At 39.2% G+C, this 20,062-nt stretch overlaps 2 protein-coding genes across 4 annotated transcripts; one reads left to right on the top strand and one right to left on the bottom strand.

The window, feature by feature from the left end:
• The first annotated feature begins 2,076 nt into the window (after positions 1 to 2,076).
• On the top strand, positions 2,077 to 2,919 carry LOC129766806 (uncharacterized protein K02A2.6-like). The gene is made up of 2 exons (XM_055767402.1): positions 2,077 to 2,667; positions 2,725 to 2,919. Exons 1-2 carry the CDS (start codon positions 2,077 to 2,079, stop codon positions 2,917 to 2,919), a joined length of 786 nt encoding a protein of 261 aa, XP_055623377.1.
• A 10,858-nt stretch (positions 2,920 to 13,777) lies between these two features.
• LOC129771042 (RING finger protein vilya-like) lies at positions 13,778 to 15,111 on the bottom strand. Of its 3 annotated transcripts, XM_055774313.1 has the most exons (7): positions 14,955 to 15,111; positions 14,709 to 14,848; positions 14,587 to 14,651; positions 14,405 to 14,527; positions 14,084 to 14,341; positions 13,996 to 14,025; positions 13,778 to 13,928 (listed from the first exon to the last, which is right to left on the bottom strand). In XM_055774313.1, exons 2-7 carry the CDS (start codon positions 14,827 to 14,829, stop codon positions 13,815 to 13,817), a joined length of 711 nt encoding a protein of 236 aa, XP_055630288.1. In that variant the 5' UTR covers positions 14,830 to 14,848; positions 14,955 to 15,111; the 3' UTR covers positions 13,778 to 13,814. The 3 variants fall into 3 exon arrangements, with proteins under 3 accessions (XP_055630288.1, XP_055630286.1, XP_055630289.1); XM_055774311.1 differs by lacking the exon at positions 14,955 to 15,111 and having other exon boundaries at positions 14,709 to 14,933; XM_055774314.1 differs by lacking the exon at positions 14,955 to 15,111 and having other exon boundaries at positions 13,799 to 13,948; positions 14,709 to 14,933.
• Positions 15,112 to 20,062: the final 4,951 nt, after the last annotated feature.

The raw sequence follows: 20,062 nt of genomic DNA, 5'->3' as shown, positions 1-20,062 counted from the left end.
GTGATCGTTGAGGGGCAGAATCTTAATGAACACGATGAACGGTTTAACAAGGTAATGTAGCATCCTGATACGAATAAAGCAAATAGTTTACATAGAGAAAGTTGTTGTTCTTTTTCTTTTTGTGTGTTCTTTTGTGATTGCAGGTTCTATCTCGACTGAATGATCGAGGTGTAGAACTCAATTGGGACAAATGCCAACTGAGGGTGACTGAACTCGACTTCTTGGGGCACAAAATTGCTCAAGACGGAATTAGGCCTTCAAAAGTTAAAACACATGCTATATTGTCGTTCAGAGAACCTAGCAACGAAGCGGAAGTTCGTAGTTTCCTTGGGCTCGCCAATTATATGAATAGGTATATTCCAAAGCTGTCCTCAATTGACGAGCCTCTGCGGAAACTTCTACACAAAGACTCCAAATTCGAATGGAATGTGGAACAGGCTCAATCTTTTCAAGTTATCGAGGAAGCAATGGCAGATGTCAAATGTCTAGGTTTTTATAGAGTGGAAGACCGTACAGCAGTGATAGCTGATGCCAGTCCATGTGGGCTTGGTGCGATTTTGGTTCAGTTTGATAACCACAATCAACATCGAGTTATCAGTTACGCGTCTAAATCACTGACAGAAACAGAACGACGTTACTGGGCTGTCGAGCGGTTCCAATACTATTTGTTGGGCAAATCATTCGATTTATTCACTGACTGCAAGGCGTTGGGTTTCCTTTTCTCCGTGCGTTCTAAACCATGCGCTCGCATTGAAAGATGGGTGCTGCGGTTACAAGCCTTTGATTATAAGGTTGTTTTTATATCGGGTAAGAACAATGTAGCAGATCCTTTGTCACGTTTATCTGTATTGAGCCCAATTCCTTTTGATTCGAACGAAGAATTTTTTGTTAGAGAAGTTGCTATGCATGCAGTAAGCTCATCGGCTCTACAGTGGAATGAAATAAGGGAAGCATCAAGGAATGATCGGGAAATTCAGGAAATTCTGGGCTTATTATTGGACGATAATACCCAAAATCTTCCAGTAGCCTATCGAGTTTTAGTTAATGAGTTATGTGAGCTACAAGGTGTCCTTCTTCGGGGGGACCGCATCGTAGTACCGGAATCCCTAAGAAAGCAAGTCTTACAAACGGCCCACGAAGGACACCCGGGCATAACAATGATGAAAAATCACCTTAGGTACAATGTGTGTGTGGGAAATAAAGCTGGCATTAAATAATATACAGCTATATATATAATTAATTCCTTCAGTTTGCAATTAACCCATTTCTTGTACACTCAAAATAACAGTGTCGGAAAACACAGTTTCTCAAACGTAAGATCTACCGGAAGGAGAGATGTTCGAAGAGAACGATGATTGCCGAAGGGCGAGCCGAAGAGAAGAAAACGATTCTCTTTACTCCGATGTGAGAACAGGGAGTTCAGATTTTTGGCGGACTTTCCCCATAGATGTTAAAAATATTGAAAATGATGAACGACAATGGTTTCAGAGAGCTCCATTTATGTTTAGAAAGGAATTTTATTGGGTACGAAGATAAACGCATAAAGAAATAAAATCCCGTGCAATAAAAGGAAAACACAATAATATTGAAGATTGTCTTCAAGTACCAGCTTCTACAATATACGGTGACATTTCGAATATTTACGAGTTGCCGTAAATCTGGCATCACTTCAGGAAAACGAGAGCCCAGAGAGATAATTAAGCGCGAGAGAATTCGATTCTCGAGGTTGGATGATGCATAGCATCGAGTTGAGAGCTCATTCTGTGTACGATTTTTGGTGTGGAAAGTGCCTTTCAGGTCGAAGCAATCTAAATTTTAAGATGGCGTCCAAATTGCGGGACCCTGGTCACGACAGTGTGGTGGCCGAAAATTGACGTAGAGGTGGAGAAATTGGTGAAAAATTGTAGAGGTTGTACATTAGTAGCGGCTCCTGAGGCTCCAGAACCAATGCAAAGGAGTCAGCTTCCGAAGTTTCCATGGCATACGGTAGCAATAGACTTTCTTGGCCCTCTTCCTGAGGGACAGTCTCTCCTAGTCGTGATCGACTGCTATAGTCGCTTCATGGAGATATGTGAAATGGATAAAACAACTGCGGGTGATGTGATAAAGGAACTGTCGGTTATGTTTAGCCGATACGGGATTCCGGCATTGCTAAAAGCTGATAATGCTCCACAGTTCAGCTCGGAATGCATTGAGTTCAAAGAGTTCTGTGATTCACACGGCGTGAAGCTTTCGAACACAATTCCGTATTGGCCTCAATCGAACGGGGAAGTCGAGCGACAAAATCGTTCCATCCTCAAAAGGCTTCGCATTGCGCATGAGCTTGGACGTGATTGGAGGGAAGAACTATGCCATTACTTACTAACCTACCACTCCACTAAACATCCCACAACTGGGAAGTCCCCTGCTGAGATCATGTTTGGGCGTCGCATCAAGAGTAAGCTACCAACAATCTCGACTTTTCAAGAAGAGGCGGAAGTGAGAGAAAACGATGCTATAATTAAACAAAAAGGTAAAGAGTATGCAGATAGGCGACGTGGAGCAAAGGAGAGCGAAATAGAAGAAGGAGATGAAGTGTTGGTAAAACGGATGAGGAAATCGAACAAGCTTGATACAGATTTTGCGAATGAGGAATTTGTCGTTTGTCATAAGAAAGGCACAGATACAGTAATAAAATGCAAGTGAACGGGCAAGGAATACAGACGAAGTTCATCCCATTTGAAGAAACTTCAGCTTCCAGTCCAGCCGGAACCTACAGATGGCAGTGGATCAGACGCACTGTGGGAGAATGTCGCTCACTCAGAACCTGCACCTGATGTAGAAGCAGTTATTCCTGGATCCGAAGTGATTACTCCAACCGCATCAACGGAGCGGATCAGAAAGCAACCAGCGAAGTTCCGTGATTATTTGCCGCATTGACCCATTTAATTTATAACTAAATAATAATTGAAATGCTATTGAAATAATAATATAACTTGTTGAGTAAAAACTGAGCGCATTCTTTTCTTCTAAACAAAAAGGGAGGTTGTAGTATATTACGCCTTTAGGAAATCTTGATTTGGTAAAACATTTACCCAATATGACTCATAATTGATTGATCGTGTATGAACTGTCATAACGGAGGGGAAGTGACAGCGAATAGGCGCAACGAAGTGATCCACGACTCAGACGGGGATTCACGAAGCGGACACACAAGAAGACGGTTGACTCTCTACACTAGTGTTTCCTTGACCCTTCACATCATGTCAATTCAAATCTGTAATTTAAAAAAAAAATTAGTGGGTTATATCTATGATATAACCGCAAGGTTCACGTGGAACTACCTTAGCTGAGCAATCATTCGTTTGTATTGATTAAATTCTTGATTGAATGAAACAGTTTCCAAATTCAATTGAGTTCAATATATTTGCTCTGTGAGTGAAAAAAATGAACAAATGCCGTGTAAAGTCAATTCATTTATTGTGATTGATTGTTCTTCGTTACAAGTAAATTTAATGACGGACCTTTTACGTTTGGTATGATGACTAGAACAAAATATATGTACGGAAGAATTATCAAACGTTTGATGAACCAGCCTAAGGCTGAAAATCTTTCCAATAAAGACAAAAAAAAATTATCAAACGATTATTTTATTTTACATTTCCCTCTGAAGTTTACATCCCAAAAGTGTACATACTTCTCGAATCTCGAATTTGCTTGAAACTGGGAAGTTCATTCGCTTCTAGTGGCTGCACGATTTTCCCAGGTTCCTAAGTTTAGAAGATCATGTTAGGACAGACATATTCCACTCTGCACAAAGGCAAGCGAGGACAAAAGTACTCGCAGTTTGCATTTATTTGCAGAGCCGATTTCCCCAGAAACCACGGTTTTGAAGTCTGTGTTAGGGAAACACATTTCAATCGGAACAAAAATACCCCCGATTTGTATGAATTCGCAATGCCGATTTCCCCACGCTTCATGGATTTGAAGTCTGTGTTAGGGAAACACATTCCAGTCGGAACAAAAATACCCCCGACTTGCATGAATTTGAAATACCGATTTCTCCAGGCACCTTGGTTTAGAAATCTCTATTAGGGAACACATTTCGGTGGGAACAAAAGCTCCCCCTACTTTCGTGTGTTCTTTTTCTTCTTTTTGGCTTTAAGAGGGTTTAAACTTTTCAGTTCACTCGCCTCTAGGCTCTTTCGTGTGCTTGCAATGCCGATTTCGCTGCTTGGTTTTAAAGTCTGTGTCAGGGAACATTTTTCGATGAGAACAAAAGTCCCCCTACTTTCATGTATTTGCAATGCCGATTTCCCCAAGGCTGCTTGGTTTTGATGGCTGTGTTAGGGAAACCGTAAATCGGGCCAATCAAAACGATGCAGTTAGGGCGTTTAGATAACGCCTAATATTTTACAGTTATTCAATTGTTTATCTAATGAAAAACAGGAAGTGGGTTATATCTATGGTATAACCGCAAGGGTGACGTAGGACTATCGTTGATTTAGAGATCATTTGTTTGAAGTTGAATCTGAATTCATTCTGAATGAATGAATATATGGGGAACTTCGAAAACGAGAGCGTTACGTTGTAGGCACAAGGTTTTATGCATCCAATATTGGATACGGAAATATCCTACTGATGGGGAAGAATAATCGTCAGAAGCTATCCTGTTAATTGCGATTGATTAAAAAATCACAAAACCAAATGTATTTGGTCACAGTGTTACATGGATAGAAAACATTAAAATAAACTCTTTCACATGAATGTATTTTTAAATTCCCAGAGGAACTGGCAGATTATATTCAGTAACGATTAGATATTTCCACATTTTCCTCGATACTGGAATTAGAGGGGAATGAACTCTCTGAGCTCGGAACTTTCGGCGACTGAGCAATAATCAATTGCGGGCGCATACAATATTGGATACGGAAATATCCTACTGATGGGGAAGAATAATCTTCAGAAGCTATCCTGTTAATTGCGATTGATTGAAAAATCACAAAACCAAATGTATTTGGTCACAGTGTTACATGGATAGAAAACATTAAAATAAACTCTTTCACATGAATGTAATTTTAAATTCCCAGAGGAACTGGCGGATTATTTTCAGTAACGATTGGATATTTCCACATTTTCCTCGATACTGGAAGCCCATCAGTGGTTTATGCTAACTCGATAACCACCTGTTAATAGCACTTGATTGAAACATATTTGGTCACAGTGTTACATAGATAGAAAACATTCAAATAAACTCTTTTACATGAATGTATTTTTAAATTCCTACAGGAACTGGCAGATTATTTTCCGGATCTTTCTTGATGCTGAATGGCATCCAAACGGAAAGAATTCCGCGCGTGTATGTGTGTGTGTGTGTGTAGCGGCTGCTTCGAGATCTTCCCGGGGAACCGTTTGTGGCATCACTTTCCTCCTGATGGATTCTCTTCTTGCCTAAGGTGCACAAACATGCTCTTGGTGACACCGTTCATCCGCGCTTATGATAAATGAAGAGCTTCACCACAACAGCGACAACATGCTCCAATCGCTGTTCAATTAGAACTGAGTGGATTTCCGAGCGGCGCTCGCTTATATACCGATTGGTGATTTCAATAGCCTGTTTTAAAAGCAAATTTAAGACTATTGAAACAAGTTTTTGGATCAGAAAGTAAGAAGTATAGAACGCGTAGACATTTTATCTTTCGAATGAAGTGTTTATCATACCATTTCGTTCAGTTGTTTAAGAGCTATTAACACTCAAAATCTCGGTCTCCGGCGTAACGCTTTCGTTTTCGAAACTTTGATTTTACACCCCGGTATAGAAATGAAAGACGTAGTCCTACGTCAAAACAACATTTTGTTAGTTGCGATAGATGCGTAGAAATATTCCCTATCAAGTGATGCAAACATCTCTCCTATCCAGTACGAAATGTTCGAGCTATAAGCATTCGAAATCTTTCATTTTTTCCTGCATGTTCTGTGTTTAGGTTTTCATTTTAACCTCCATATATTCCGGTTAGACGTAGTCCCACGTCAAAATCATTATTGTTTTTCAAGACATTTCAGCTTTAGCATATGGTATAGAAAGTTTGGTATCGTATAGCAATAAAAAAGAAAATTTCTGACAGAAGTAACCCGTAATAATGTACGCTAGCAGGAATAATCATTTTGACGTAGGACTACGTCTTTCATTTCTATCCACTCAGTTCTAATTGAACAGCGATTGGAGCATGTTGTCGCTGTTGCGGTGAAGCTCTTTATTTATCATGAAAGCGCGGATGAACGGTGTCACCAAGAGCCTGTTTGTGCACCCTAGGCCAGAAGGGAATCTATCAGGAGGAGAGTGATGCCACAAACGGTTCCCTGGGAAGACATCGCTACACACACATACACGCGCGGCTATTAACAGGTGGTTATCGAGTTGGCATTAACCACTGGTGGGCTTCCAGTATCGAGGAAAATGTGGAAATATCTAATCGTTACTGAAAATAATCTGCCAGTTCCTTTGGGAATTTTCAAAATATATTCATGTGAAAGAGTTTAATTGAATGTTTTCTATCCATGTAACACTGTGACCAAATATGTTTCAATCAAGTGCTATTAACAGGTGGTTATCGAGTTGGCATTAACCACTGGTGGGCTTCCAGTATCGAGGAAAATGTGGAAATAACTAATAGTTACTGAAAATAATCTGCCAGTTCCTCTGGGAATTTAAAATTACATTCATGTGAAAGAGTTTATTTTAATGTTTTCTATCCATGAAACACTGTGACCAAATACATTTGGTTTTGTGATTTTTCAATCAATCGCAATTAACAGGATAGCTTCAGAAGATTATTCTTCCCCATCAGTAGGATATTTCCGTATCCAATATTGTATGCGCCCGCAATCGATTATTGTTCAGTCGCCGAAAGTTCCGAGCTCAGAGAGTTCATTCCCCTCTAGTTTGCCTTCCAAATTGCCATCGTAAACCACACCTTCTCTCGATTCAATCACACACAAAAAGCATACTTAAGCGATATTCTGGTGGTGAGACACATTCATTTTTCGTGAGGACATCGACAAGACAACATCGTTGCCTAACGTGCTGGAGGAGGTGGACGGCGAAGGATCGACACATACACGCGCAGAACTCTTTCCGTTAGGATGCCATTCAGCATCGGGAAAGTTCCGGAAAGATCTAATCATTGCTGGAAAATAATCTGCCAGTTCCTCTGGGAATTTTCAAAATATATTCATGTGAAAGAGTTTAATTGAATGTTTTCTATCCATGTTACACTGTGACCAAATATGTTTCAATCAAGTGCTATTAACAGGTGGTTATCGAGTTGGCATTAACCACTGGTGGGCTTCCAGTATCGAGGAAAATGTGGAAATATCTAATCGTTACTGAAAATAATCTGCCAGTTCCTTTGGGAATTTTCAAAATATATTCATGTGAAAGAGTTTAATTGAATGTTTTCTATCCATGTAACACTGTGACCAAATACATTTGGTTTTGTGGTTTTTCAATCAATCGCAATTAACAGGATAGCTTCAGAAGATTATTCTTCCCCATCAGTAGGATATTTCCGTATCCAATATTGTATGCGCCCGCAATCGATTATTGCTCAGTCGCCGAAAGTTCCGAGCTCAGAGAGTTCATTCCCCTCTAGTTTGCCTTCCAAATTGCCATCGTAAACCACACCTTCTCTCGATTCAATCACACACAAAAAGCATACTTAAGCGATATTCTGGTGGTGAGACACATTCATTTTTCGTGAGGACATCGACAAGACAACATCGTTGCCTAACGTGCTGGAGGAGGTGGACGGTGAAGGATCGACACATACACGCGCAGAACTCTTTCCGTTAGGATGCCATTCAGCATCGGGAAAGTTCCGGAAAGATCTAATCATTGCTGGAAAATAATCTGCCAGTTCTTCTGGGAATTTTCAAAATATATTCATGTGAAAGAGTTTAATTGAATGTTTTCTATCCATGTTACACTGTGACCAAATATGTTTCAATCAAGTGCTATTAACAGGTGGTTATCGAGTTGGCATTAACCACTGGTGGGCTTCCAGTATCGAGGAAAATGTGGAAATATCTAATCGTTACTGAAAATAATCTGCCAGTTCCTTTGGGAATTTTCAAAATATATTCATGTGAAAGAGTTTAATTGAATGTTTTCTATCCATGTAACACTGTGACCAAATACATTTGGTTTTGTGGTTTTTCAATCAATCGCAATTAACAGGATAGCTTCAGAAGATTATTCTTCCCCATCAGTAGGATATTTCCGTATCCAATATTGTATGCGCCCGCAATCGATTATTGCTCAGTCGCCGAAAGTTCCGAGCTCAGAGAGTTCATTCCCCTCTAGTTTGCCTTCCAAATTGCCATCGTAAACCACACCTTCTCTCGATTCAATCACACACAAAAAGCATACTTAAGCGATATTCTGGTGGTGAGACACATTCATTTTTCGTGAGGACATCGACAAGACAACATCGTTGCCTAACGTGCTGGAGGAGGTGGACGGCGAAGGATCGACACATACACGCGCAGAACTCTTTCCGTTAGGATGCCATTCAGCATCGGGAAAGTTCCGGAAAGATCTAATCATTGCTGGAAAATAATCTGCCAGTTCCTCTGGGAATTTTCAAAATATATTCATGTGAAAGAGTTTAATTGAATGTTTTCTATCCATGTTACACTGTGACCAAATATGTTTCAATCAAGTGCTATTAACAGGTGGTTATCGAGTTGGCATTAACCACTGGTGGGCTTCCAGTATCGAGGAAAATGTGGAAATATCTAATCGTTACTGAAAATAATCTGCCAGTTCCTTTGGGAATTTTCAAAATATATTCATGTGAAAGAGTTTAATTGAATGTTTTCTATCCATGTAACACTGTGACCAAATACATTTGGTTTTGTGGTTTTTCAATCAATCGCAATTAACAGGATAGCTTCAGAAGATTATTCTTCTCCATCAGTAGGATATTTCCGTATCCAATATTGTATGCGCCCGCAATCGATTATTGCTCAGTCGCCGAAAGTTCCGAGCTCAGAGAGTTCATTCCCCTCTAGTTTGCCTTCCAAATTGCCATCGTAAACCACACCTTCTCTCGATTCAATCACACACAAAAAGCATACTTAAGCGATATTCTGGTGGTGAGACACATTCATTTTTCGTGAGGACATCGACAAGACAACATCGTTGCCTAACGTGCTGGAGGAGGTGGACGGCGAAGGATCGACACATACACGCGCAGAACTCTTTCCGTTAGGATGCCACTCAGCATCGGGAAAGTTCCGGAAAGATCTAATCATTGCTGGAAAATAATCTGCCAGTTCCTCTGGGAATTTTCAAAATATATTCATGTGAAAGAGTTTAATTGAATGTTTTCTATCCATGTTACACTGTGACCAAATATGTTTCAATCAAGTGCTATTAACAGGTGGTTATCGAGTTGGCATTAACCACTGGTGGGCTTCCAGTATCGAGGAAAATGTGGAAATATCTAATCGTTACTGAAAATAATCTGCCAGTTCCTTTGGGAATTTTCAAAATATATTCATGTGAAAGAGTTTAATTGAATGTTTTCTATCCATGTAACACTGTGACCAAATACATTTGGTTTTGTGGTTTTTCAATCAATCGCAATTAACAGGATAGCTTCAGAAGATTATTCTTCTCCATCAGTAGGATATTTCCGTATCCAATATTGTATGCGCCCGCAATCGATTATTGCTCAGTCGCCGAAAGTTCCGAGCTCAGAGAGTTCATTCCCCTCTAGTTTGCCTTCCAAATTGCCATCGTAAACCACACCTTCTCTCGATTCAATCACACACAAAAAGCATACTTAAGCGATATTCTGGTGGTGAGACACATTCATTTTTCGTGAGGACATCGACAAGACAACATCGTTGCCTAACGTGCTGGAGGAGGTGGACGGCGAAGGATCGACACATACACGCGCAGAACTCTTTCCGTTAGGATGCCACTCAGCATCGGGAAAGTTCCGGAAAGATCTAATCATTGCTGGAAAATAATCTGCCAGTTCCTCTGGGAATTTTCAAAATATATTCATGTGAAAGAGTTTAATTGAATGTTTTCTATCCATGTTACACTGTGACCAAATATGTTTCAATCAAGTGCTATTAACAGGTGGTTATCGAGTTGGCATTAACCACTGGTGGGTTTCCAGTATCGAGGAAAATGTGGAAATATCTAATCGTTACTGAAAATAATCTGCCAGTTCCTTTGGGAATTTTCAAAATATATTCATGTGAAAGAGTTTAATTGAATGTTTTGTATCCATGTAACACTGTGACCAAATACATTTGGTTTTGTGGTTTTTCAATCAATCGCAATTAACAGGATAGCTTCAGAAGATTATTCTTCCCCATCAGTAGGATATTTCCGTATCCAATATTGTATGCGCCCGCAATCGATTATTGCTCAGTCGCCGAAAGTTCCGAGCTCAGAGAGTTCATTCCCCTCTAGTTTGCCTTCCAAATTGCCATCGTAAACCACACCTTCTCTCGATTCAATCACACACAAAAAGCATACTTAAGCGATATTCTGGTGGTGAGACACATTCATTTTTCGTGAGGACATCGACAAGACAACATCGTTGCCTAACGTGCTGGAGGAGGTGGACGGTGAAGGATCGACACATACACGCGCAGAACTCTTTCCGTTAGGATGCCATTCAGCATCGGGAAAGTTCCGGAAAGATCTAATCATTGCTGGAAAATAATCTGCCAGTTCCTCTGGGAATTTTCAAAATATATTCATGTGAAAGAGTTTAATTGAATGTTTTCTATCCATGTAACACTGTGACCAAATATATTTCAATCATGTGCTATTAACAGGTGGTTATCGAGTTGGCATTAACCACTGGTGGGCTTCCAGTATCGAGGAAAATGTGGAAATAACTAATCGTTACTGAAAATAATCTGCCAGTTCCTCTGGGAATTTTCAAAATATATTCATGTGAAAGAGTTTAATTGAATGTTTTCTATCCATGTAACACTGTGACCAAATATGTTTCAATCAAGTGCTATTAACAGATGGTTATCGAGTTAGCATTAACCACTGGTGGGCTTCCAGTATCGAGGAAAATGTGGAAATATCTAATCGTTACTGAAAATAATCTGCCAGTTCCTCTGGGAATTTAAAATTACATTCATGTGAAAGAGTTTATTTTAATGTTTTCTATCCATGAAACACTGTGACCAAATACATTTGGTTTTGTGATTTTTCAATCAATCGCAATTAACAGGATAGCTTCTGAAGATTATTCTTCCCCATCAGTAGGATATTTCCGTATCCAATATTGGATGCATAAAACCTTGTGGCTCCAACGTAACGCTCTCGTTTTCGAAGTTCTCCAAATATTCATTCATTCAGAATGAATTCAGATTCAACTTCAAACAAATGATCTCTAAATCAACGATAGTCCTACGTCACCCTTGCGGTTATACCATAGATATAACCCACTTCCTGTTTTTTAGGTAGGAAATTCGGTTGATAGTAATTCAAAGAATATGATCAAATTTACTTATAAAGTTATATGTACCGTAGAAGAAACACTTACTTTCTGCCATTCTGAACCAACACGCATTGATGGTCTCAGTGCATTAAGCTCTTCACTGAATTTCTCCCACTTCTCCCATTCTATTTGAACTGCCTCCACAAAAACCTCGAGCAATGTTTACACTCGCTTTTATTGGTTCAACGAGTCGTTCAAACTGCTGGTGATTTGTCTGTCCATTCGTTTTCAACCACTGAAATATACGCTGGAAGTAGGTTCTGCATTATAAATTATAACATGATTTATATAAATAATGCTGGATTGTACACTTACCTTGTATAGACTATTTCGGCAGCACCGTAAAACAAATACTGATCAAAACAAACGAACATGTGTTGAAAATTGCATATATTTAAGTGTTTCTGAAATGTTTCCCAAAGGAAAATATCGGGGACGCAAACCAAAACAAAATAATTCTCTGAAGATATGCAACAAGCGAACCAAACACTCGCTCGGTGCTATCGAATTGCTCGATTTCGATAACAGTAAAACAGAGCTAACGAGCAAAATTCTTATCAACTCGATTTCTATAATAGGGCCCTATACCAAACTTTCTATACCATATGCTAAAGCTGAAATGTCTGGCAAAACAATAATGATTTTTGTTGAATTACAGATTTGGATTGACATGAGGTGAAAGGCAAAAAAAAAACACTAGCACACAACAAACGAGAATTTAGGGCCACAGGTGGTGGCCCAATACAACGCCGTTACAAGAAAAAATCGATGCTAAAATAGAATTACATGCAAAAAAATTGTTTTGCTAAAAAAAAGTGGAATTCATGTGTTACTCCTTACGAAATTCTAGAAATTGCAGTTGTGAGAATACATGAAAATATTCATTTTCTAATAATTATATTTTTTGATCAGGTCCAAGGCTGGTAGAGCGTTCCTCACCTTTATAAACAAAAACAGTCTCACACACAAGACACGCGCAAAGCAGGGGTTAGACATCAATTGAATATAGGCTACCCAAAATCAAAATCAATATGGCGTCATTTGTTCACCAACATATCATTTGCGAGGATTGAAATCGTTGAAATCACGGAGGTAGTAAAAATAAAGAAAAATGCGCTGCTTTATTTGTAACTGCATAAGCGATTTTCATATTTCGGTTTCACATGGAGGTGTTCACATTTAACATGGAGTTTAAAGTTAGCCACTATTCGACTATATAACCGGACCGAGTTGTATACAACAGTTATTGACAGAACCAAAATGTCAGTGAACCGCAGCCATATTGGGTACACTGGCAATATGAGGGATTTGACGTTTCAAGTGCGATTCACATACAACATCCACGTCACGTTCACGTTCCGTCCCGTCACGTTGCGTCAATTATTCTTCCAGGCAGTTCTTATGCAAAAATTCACATACACCGGCAACGGGAACTTCGACTTGCCGTCGCTGGTGTATGTGAATGCTTCAATAGGAATTGCATGGAAGAATAATTGACGCAACGTGACGTGACGTAGATGTTGTATGTGAATCGCGCTTTAGGTATACCCCTGACGCAAACGCGCACACTCTCTCACGCAAAAAAAAACACATCGCAGCTGCTCACTGCTCACTCTCTCTGTTTGAATGAAAAAACTCCAGAAAATATTTATTATTTAACTTCATTCAATTTTAATAGTCATTTGATTCAGCCACCTTATTGATTCTCAGTCTGTCAGACCTATGCGCGAGTACAGGGAGGTTAAGGCAAACGTTATGCGCATGATAGTCTTGTCGATCTCTCTGTCGGCCTCTATCATTTTTGGATGTATTGTAGAAAAAACGCAGCTTTCAAGAAAAAATATAAAAAAACGTGGCCCATTTCACGTTGTGCTTGTCAAAGAGGACTAACAAATTGGCTTTAATTTGATACGTCGATCATCTAAATCTGCCCAGTAGTTCAAAAGTTATGAATGTTCCAAAAAAGTCATCTAAAAAAAGGGGGAAACGAATATTTTTCGAACCACCCAAAAATGGATATGGGCACCTTAATGAAAAAAATTAAGAAAGATACGGATCTATTATTTTGGGATAAGGAACAAAACCACCACTTTTCGCGAAATCTGAGAACTGCCAAATCGGTTTGGCATGGAATGTCTGCAAGCATTGAAAAGGTTTGTAGTTTGTGGCGGTCTTCAACTTCTGTTGGTTACGCGCATCAAAAAGATGTTTTATCGTTGTTCTTTCACAAAAGATATTGATATTTATTTCTTCAAAACGTAAAACGGTTTAAAATATTGAGTACCAGGATACTCATATGTGACCGATATTCATCCTATGGAATTGTTCAGACATTTCGCTAGAATGGCTGGAATTAGCATCGAAGTCGGTCATTGAGCAAATGGATTTTGTCGAAGTTGACGCACCCTGAAACGATATTTCGCACCCTGAAACGATATTTATTTATGAACACAATATAATTTTTCCAAAGTACCTTCATATTTAAAAACGAATCTTTGGAATCCTGTAATAAAACGTGTAAGTTAACGATGAAATTATTGTCCATTTTTACAAATACTCACGCCTGTAGTATTTTTGATACCACTATCCCAATCGCTGTCGGAGCTGTTGGAGTTGCTGTTGAAAAAGTCTGATGATGACCGCTTAGATTGTTGTTTCTGGGAGTTCTGTAGATCTTCCGGGGATGAATTCAGTTGCTGCCGGAGAGCTTCCTGCATACTACGACGCTGGCTGCGAGCCTTGTCGTATTGCTGTTGGGCCTCGAATATTTTTGCCTTCATGATTTGTTCCATTTTTTCCGCTTTCTCCAATTTTTCCTCCTTCATGTTGTAAAACAAAAATTACTGATTTGAAATTATGTCAAGTACTAGTGTCATACTTACAGTGGTGAGTATTTGTTCAATAAGGTGCTGTCTTTGTTTTAGCTGGAAATTTGTAGCTTTTATTGCCTGGTCAAGGATTTTGGAAACATCCGGGTCATAAAGTGCTTTCACTTTCTTGTCCATCTGAAAATATAAGCGAGTTATTCGTTTATGAAAGCCAGTGCTTTATGCTTTAGTCTTACCGTATTGGAAATTTCAAGGAACTTTACTCCCTGTCTTTTGCACACTGGACAAAATGTTCCACGATCTTCAATGGATGGAACGGTTATTCGAATTGAATGTTATAACGGAAGTGCATACTCACGCGTATGAGCCATACAATTCTTGCATAAAACATGGAGGCAATTCATTTGATAAAACTTACGATCTTTCCTGGCGAACAGATAGTAACACAGATTGCAATGAATCCAAAAAGGGGGACCCATTTGACCGGACAAAAATAGACTAAAGTTCAATCGGTATAATAACAATAACTCAATGGTTTGTGTAGTGATGTCAGCTCGAGATGAAAAATGTAATGTGGGAAAATTAAGCAGCGAACACAACTTACTTTGTCCGCAGTCCAAATACGAAAGAGGAAATGATTAGAGACGTCAGTTAATAGTGCGATTAATTAAAATAATCGAATACCTGCATTTTTAATCGAGTAATTTTGTATCGAGTAATGGAAAATAAAAATATGAATACATCGAAAAATTATCACAGCAATCGCGATTAATGGAAAAGGGAAAAATACAGTGAAAATGTGTCTGACCGTCATGGTGTTTTGTTGAAATCAGTCTTGGTAATGGTTACCATCGTATCACTAATTATGGAGACGTATGTATGTCATTAATGAACATCATAACATGAACAGTCAAAGTACCGTCGACCTAAAAATGTCATATGACATTTCGGTGTTTTTCCATCTTATGTGCGATTCACATAGCACGTTACGGAGAAGAACGTCTACGTTCCGTCAACGTCTCCACCAATTCACACATGCAGTCAATGCTTCCACCAGCACCGTCATGTCAAATGCCAAACGAATGATTTATTTAATTTTATTCATGGTGTCGCCACCTACAACAATTTTAAATTGCAATGCCCTCTTTCAAATCAGCATGCCTAGAATCAGTTCTAAATTTTGAAAAATTCAATTAGAATCATTCCGACCCTTATGCAACAATAATAATAAAAAGAATAATTCTTTCAACTAGTCGCGAATGGTTTTCACTCCGAAATTTGGAGCTAAGAGATATGTTGGCATAAAAAGTACAGTAAGTTACTTATAAAGCGATATGCTGAGGCACCACTCAGTGTCGCATTGGAGTCGGTTTTGACCAGTAATTGGACATTTGCGACTGGTGGCGACTTTCAATGTGGGGCCATAATTTGGGCCCCGAACTTAATGTTTACAAAAATGTCCAACTAGAGGTAAAAATGTCTAATTAAACGGTTTGCATCACAGATCTGTTCAATTAGCTTAATGTCGATGTAGATGTAAATTACAGTACAACCAAATCAAAACAAAAGCCGAGACACAAAGCCCAGACAAAAACCAAACGAGCCGTCCGTCTCCGTCAATTATTCTTTTCTACAAACCCTGCCGGTCGTTTTCGTTGAACGTATGCTGACGGGTCGTTACGTTGCTGGTATATGTGAATGTTTTCATGAGAATTGCATGGTAGAATCATTGACGTATCGTGACGTGACGGGACGTGAACGTGACGTGTTTGTTGTATGTGAATCGCACTTTATTCATTAACTGTTCATCGTCCCATAATTAAACAACAGTGTTCACCGGTAACATTCACCGTTTAAAACGTTCATTCAACACATTCGCACTTGATAGGGAATAGTTTGTCGGTTGCTTTGATCTAAACAATCCGTCTAAATATCATCCATCGTGTACGGATGTATGTGTGCAGCTACGCTTGAACCAGAATAAAGAGAGAAGAAGAATGCAGTTTTAATGTCAAATGACGTTAAAACTACAGTCAAAGTAGCCAGAATTAAAGGATGGTTATGAGCAAGAATGGTAGAATGGAAACAGCATATTTTCACCGCTCTTCTGGGTACGTTCGACAGAAAGAGAGAATATATAAACGTTCGATTGAGGCTAGGCACAAATTGAGAAGCGTATAGCGCTTGTGAGCTAGCACAAGACGACCAACACGACTCATGTGTACCACAAACGTAGCGTGGCGGTGCGCTTATTGAGTCGCATTTAGCTGAGGATTACGTGCCACTCGCATACAATTTCTAATTCACACAGAGTTGCGCGATATATTTATTTACTATCACAACTACCCGACCGGCACAACCATGCAGTGCCAGACTCACGGCGCTATATGATTGTTCACCACCACAACCATCACAGCCGGCACGACAAGCACGAAAAACTGTGGGGCAGCCACAACGTCACGCGAGTCGTCTCTCACGAGCGCTGCGCCATCTCGGGTCTCCTCGCCAATTTGCGTTGTTCTATCTGTTTTCATTAGCCACAAAAACAGGCACTATATCGCGCCAAATTACTCGCGCTATACGCTTCTCAATTTGCGCCTGGCCTGATTGTCGTGTTTGCGGCTGTACGATAATTTCAGAGGTGACTGTGGGAACCGAGCAATGCTTTCTTGGTCACATTCGCAATACATATTGAGCTGTGACTCTCGCGCAAGAGCAGTATGCGATGGTTGAGAGAAATGTCGACCGTTTACAACACTGGTTGAAATTCATCGAATATGCTCAACCATTTACGATTGAAGCATAAAAATAATTCTCCGGTGGTGGAGGAGACTGAGAAGAAGACCTTAGCGTCTGCAGGAGTAAAAGGCGGAATTGAAGGAGGCGGTCTAAGCTCCTGTACTAACGCGGTAATATTCAAACTCAGAGTGCTAAGGAATGGTATATTTTTCTAGTGATCAATGATTCTATATATATACTTCTTTTGAACTAGTAGTTATAGGCAAGCAGAAATTTTCAAACAAGTCTGCTATTTCAACAACATCCGCAGAACAGGTAATTTTGAACAGAAAAAAAGTGTATGTTGGTGCAATAAAAATATTGTGCATCATTTTCATAGTGTGCTCTTTTTTCAATCGTCCGCAAAAAATGATAAAATGGTAAATGTATCAATACTTACTGAAATGCCATTTCTTTCAAAAAGCATTATACTGCACCATGTTTATTTTAAAATTATATTTAATGTAACTTTTAAAATTGTGACATCATAATCTTTTTTATTATAAATGTTTGATGATTTTGGTTACAAGAAATAAATATTCGCTCGATTAATCGAATACTGAAAGACAATTTTATTTCATTTTCGAATGAATCGAATATTTTAAAATGGCCCCATGATTAATCGGTAATCGAATAAACGAAAAATTTAGACATCTCTAGAAGTGAACTCGTGCTGCGCAGGGATGCCAGGTGATTTTTTCAAATGTCACGTTGTACGAAAAAATGCCTTCAAATGTCTCCACAATCGTAACGGAAGAAACAAAAAATTACAACTTACTATTGAACAAAGTTTGATGGTTTTTTGAATATTTATTCTAATTGGTATTGTTACACAGACAAACCTGTTTTTGTGCGGTCCCTTTTCGCGTGATTCCTCGTTTGTACGACTCTTTATGTGCGATTTTATAATGACATTGGATCTTGAATCACACAAATAATGATATCGCACCTAAACAGTCACACAAATGAGAAATCGCACAAAAAGCAACCGCACAAAAACAGGTTTTCCTGTATAGCGCATTTCATCAATCTTATCTCGAGGTTTTGAAGTTTATTTCAATAAATGTGAAAAAAGAATATATTGTGCAGCTGCGAACTATATTTAATTAGTTTAGAAATGATAATTGGCTTGATAAACCGCTGACTGAGTGAATATAGCCCCAGTTCTTCCACACAAACGGAACTGTGATAACTTAATTTGTTTATTTCAGCTTTGAAGTTTTGGTTGTACTCAAACTATATCATTGAAGCGGTATGTAACAGGAGAACCTTCGACTTGTGAAATGGTTGTTTGGAGGATCTAGGTTAATCTATTGTATAGTATAGGCCCAAAATAATAAAAATATCATGTCGCAATCATGGGTGCTCCCTTGGCCGACTGGTTAGCGTCATTACTAACATGCCGGGTGTTCGGGTTCGATTCCCGTTCTGGTCGAGGAATTTTTTGTCAAAGAAATTTCCTCCGACTTGCACTGTGATCACGCGTATTCTAGAGCTTGCCAATCAGAATGCATTCAAGGCGTGTTATTTGGCATAGAAATCTCAACTAAATACTAATAAAAATGACGCAAGTAATACTACGTTGAGACGGCGAAGTTCCTCTAGGAACGTTAGTGCCATTGAAGAAGAAGAAGATGTCGCAATCATTCAAATTCTCGAGCACAAATGAACTAATGTCTTCTAATGACAATATATATTCAAACCGCTGGAAGTTCTTCAGAATTTGAAGTAAAGTCGCTTTGTTGTTGAATTCATTCTATACGTTTGTGGATTTTTTTTGCTTGGAAAAGTTTAAAAAAAAGGAAATGAATGACCCTGGTTTAAAAGTCTCCGATACTTAGTTGGAAGTTCATGGAAATACGATCTCTCAAGAACCCAGATACACTATCATACTGAAATGTCTTAACATATTTCATAATGTCTTCAAAATGTCTTCACAAAATCAAATGTCTCCCCAGTAAGTCAAATGTCTTCAAAATGAAGACATGTCTTCAAACCTGGCATCTCTGGTGCTGCGTGATCGAGATGGAAAATCAAAGGTGGGAAGATTTTTAAATCTGTGACGTCACAGGTTTTGTTTATGTATGGTACTTTTTTTGACGTAGGACTACGTCTAACCGGAAGATATAGGGGGTGAAATGGAAATCTAGGCACTGAACAAGTAGGAAAAAATGCAAGATTTGGAACGCTTATAACTCGAGCATTTCTCAATAGATCGCAAAGGTTTTTGCATCAATTGATAGGAAATATATCTACGCATCTATCATAACGAATAACATTTCATTTTTCTTGAGATAAATAATTGAATAATTGTCAAATATCAAGCATTGTCAAAATGCACTATGTGCCCATTTTTGATTGGTCCATTTTGTGCTCCTCATATCGTACCGACCAAAACGGGCAACAGCGAAATAGAATGAAGCACGATTGGAAAGGAAAAAGAAAAAATGAACGAAACATTGGTCGCAGTCTCACACATGCGTAATTCTCGAGCCAGCCAGTCAGCTTAAAAATCCCCGCTCCGCTGCCGTAACGATCATTCTTTGTGTGGACACCGACTGGACAACATCGTTGCTGGACGAGCTGGACGGCGAGGGATCGAGTGCCTTTCTCAAGGCAAGAGGGCGGAGGTGGTAGCGCTGGAGTAGAGTAGAGTAGAGTTTTCAAAGGGCCTTTCTCAAGGCTAGAGACGAATGAACTGCAAAAGTTTAAAGTCTCTATAATACAATACCTTCCTTCCTTCCTTCCGTAACGATCATTCTCATTCAAACCGTACACCACATCGATTCGCATCACAACACATCAACAAACCAACCCAAGCAGCCATGTCTGGACATGGTAAAGGAGGAAAAGTGAAGGGAAAGGCAAAATCCCGCTCGAACCGTGTTGATCTGGAGTTCCTCGCAAGGGTAGCTAGGCCGAGCGCGTTAGTAC

This window comes from Toxorhynchites rutilus, chromosome 2 (assembly GCF_029784135.1).
Source record: "Toxorhynchites rutilus septentrionalis strain SRP chromosome 2, ASM2978413v1, whole genome shotgun sequence".
Classification (NCBI taxonomy): domain Eukaryota; kingdom Metazoa; phylum Arthropoda; class Insecta; order Diptera; family Culicidae; genus Toxorhynchites; species Toxorhynchites rutilus.
Note: the sequence above shows the minus strand (reverse complement) of the source record. Positions and strands in the feature narration are given on the sequence as shown.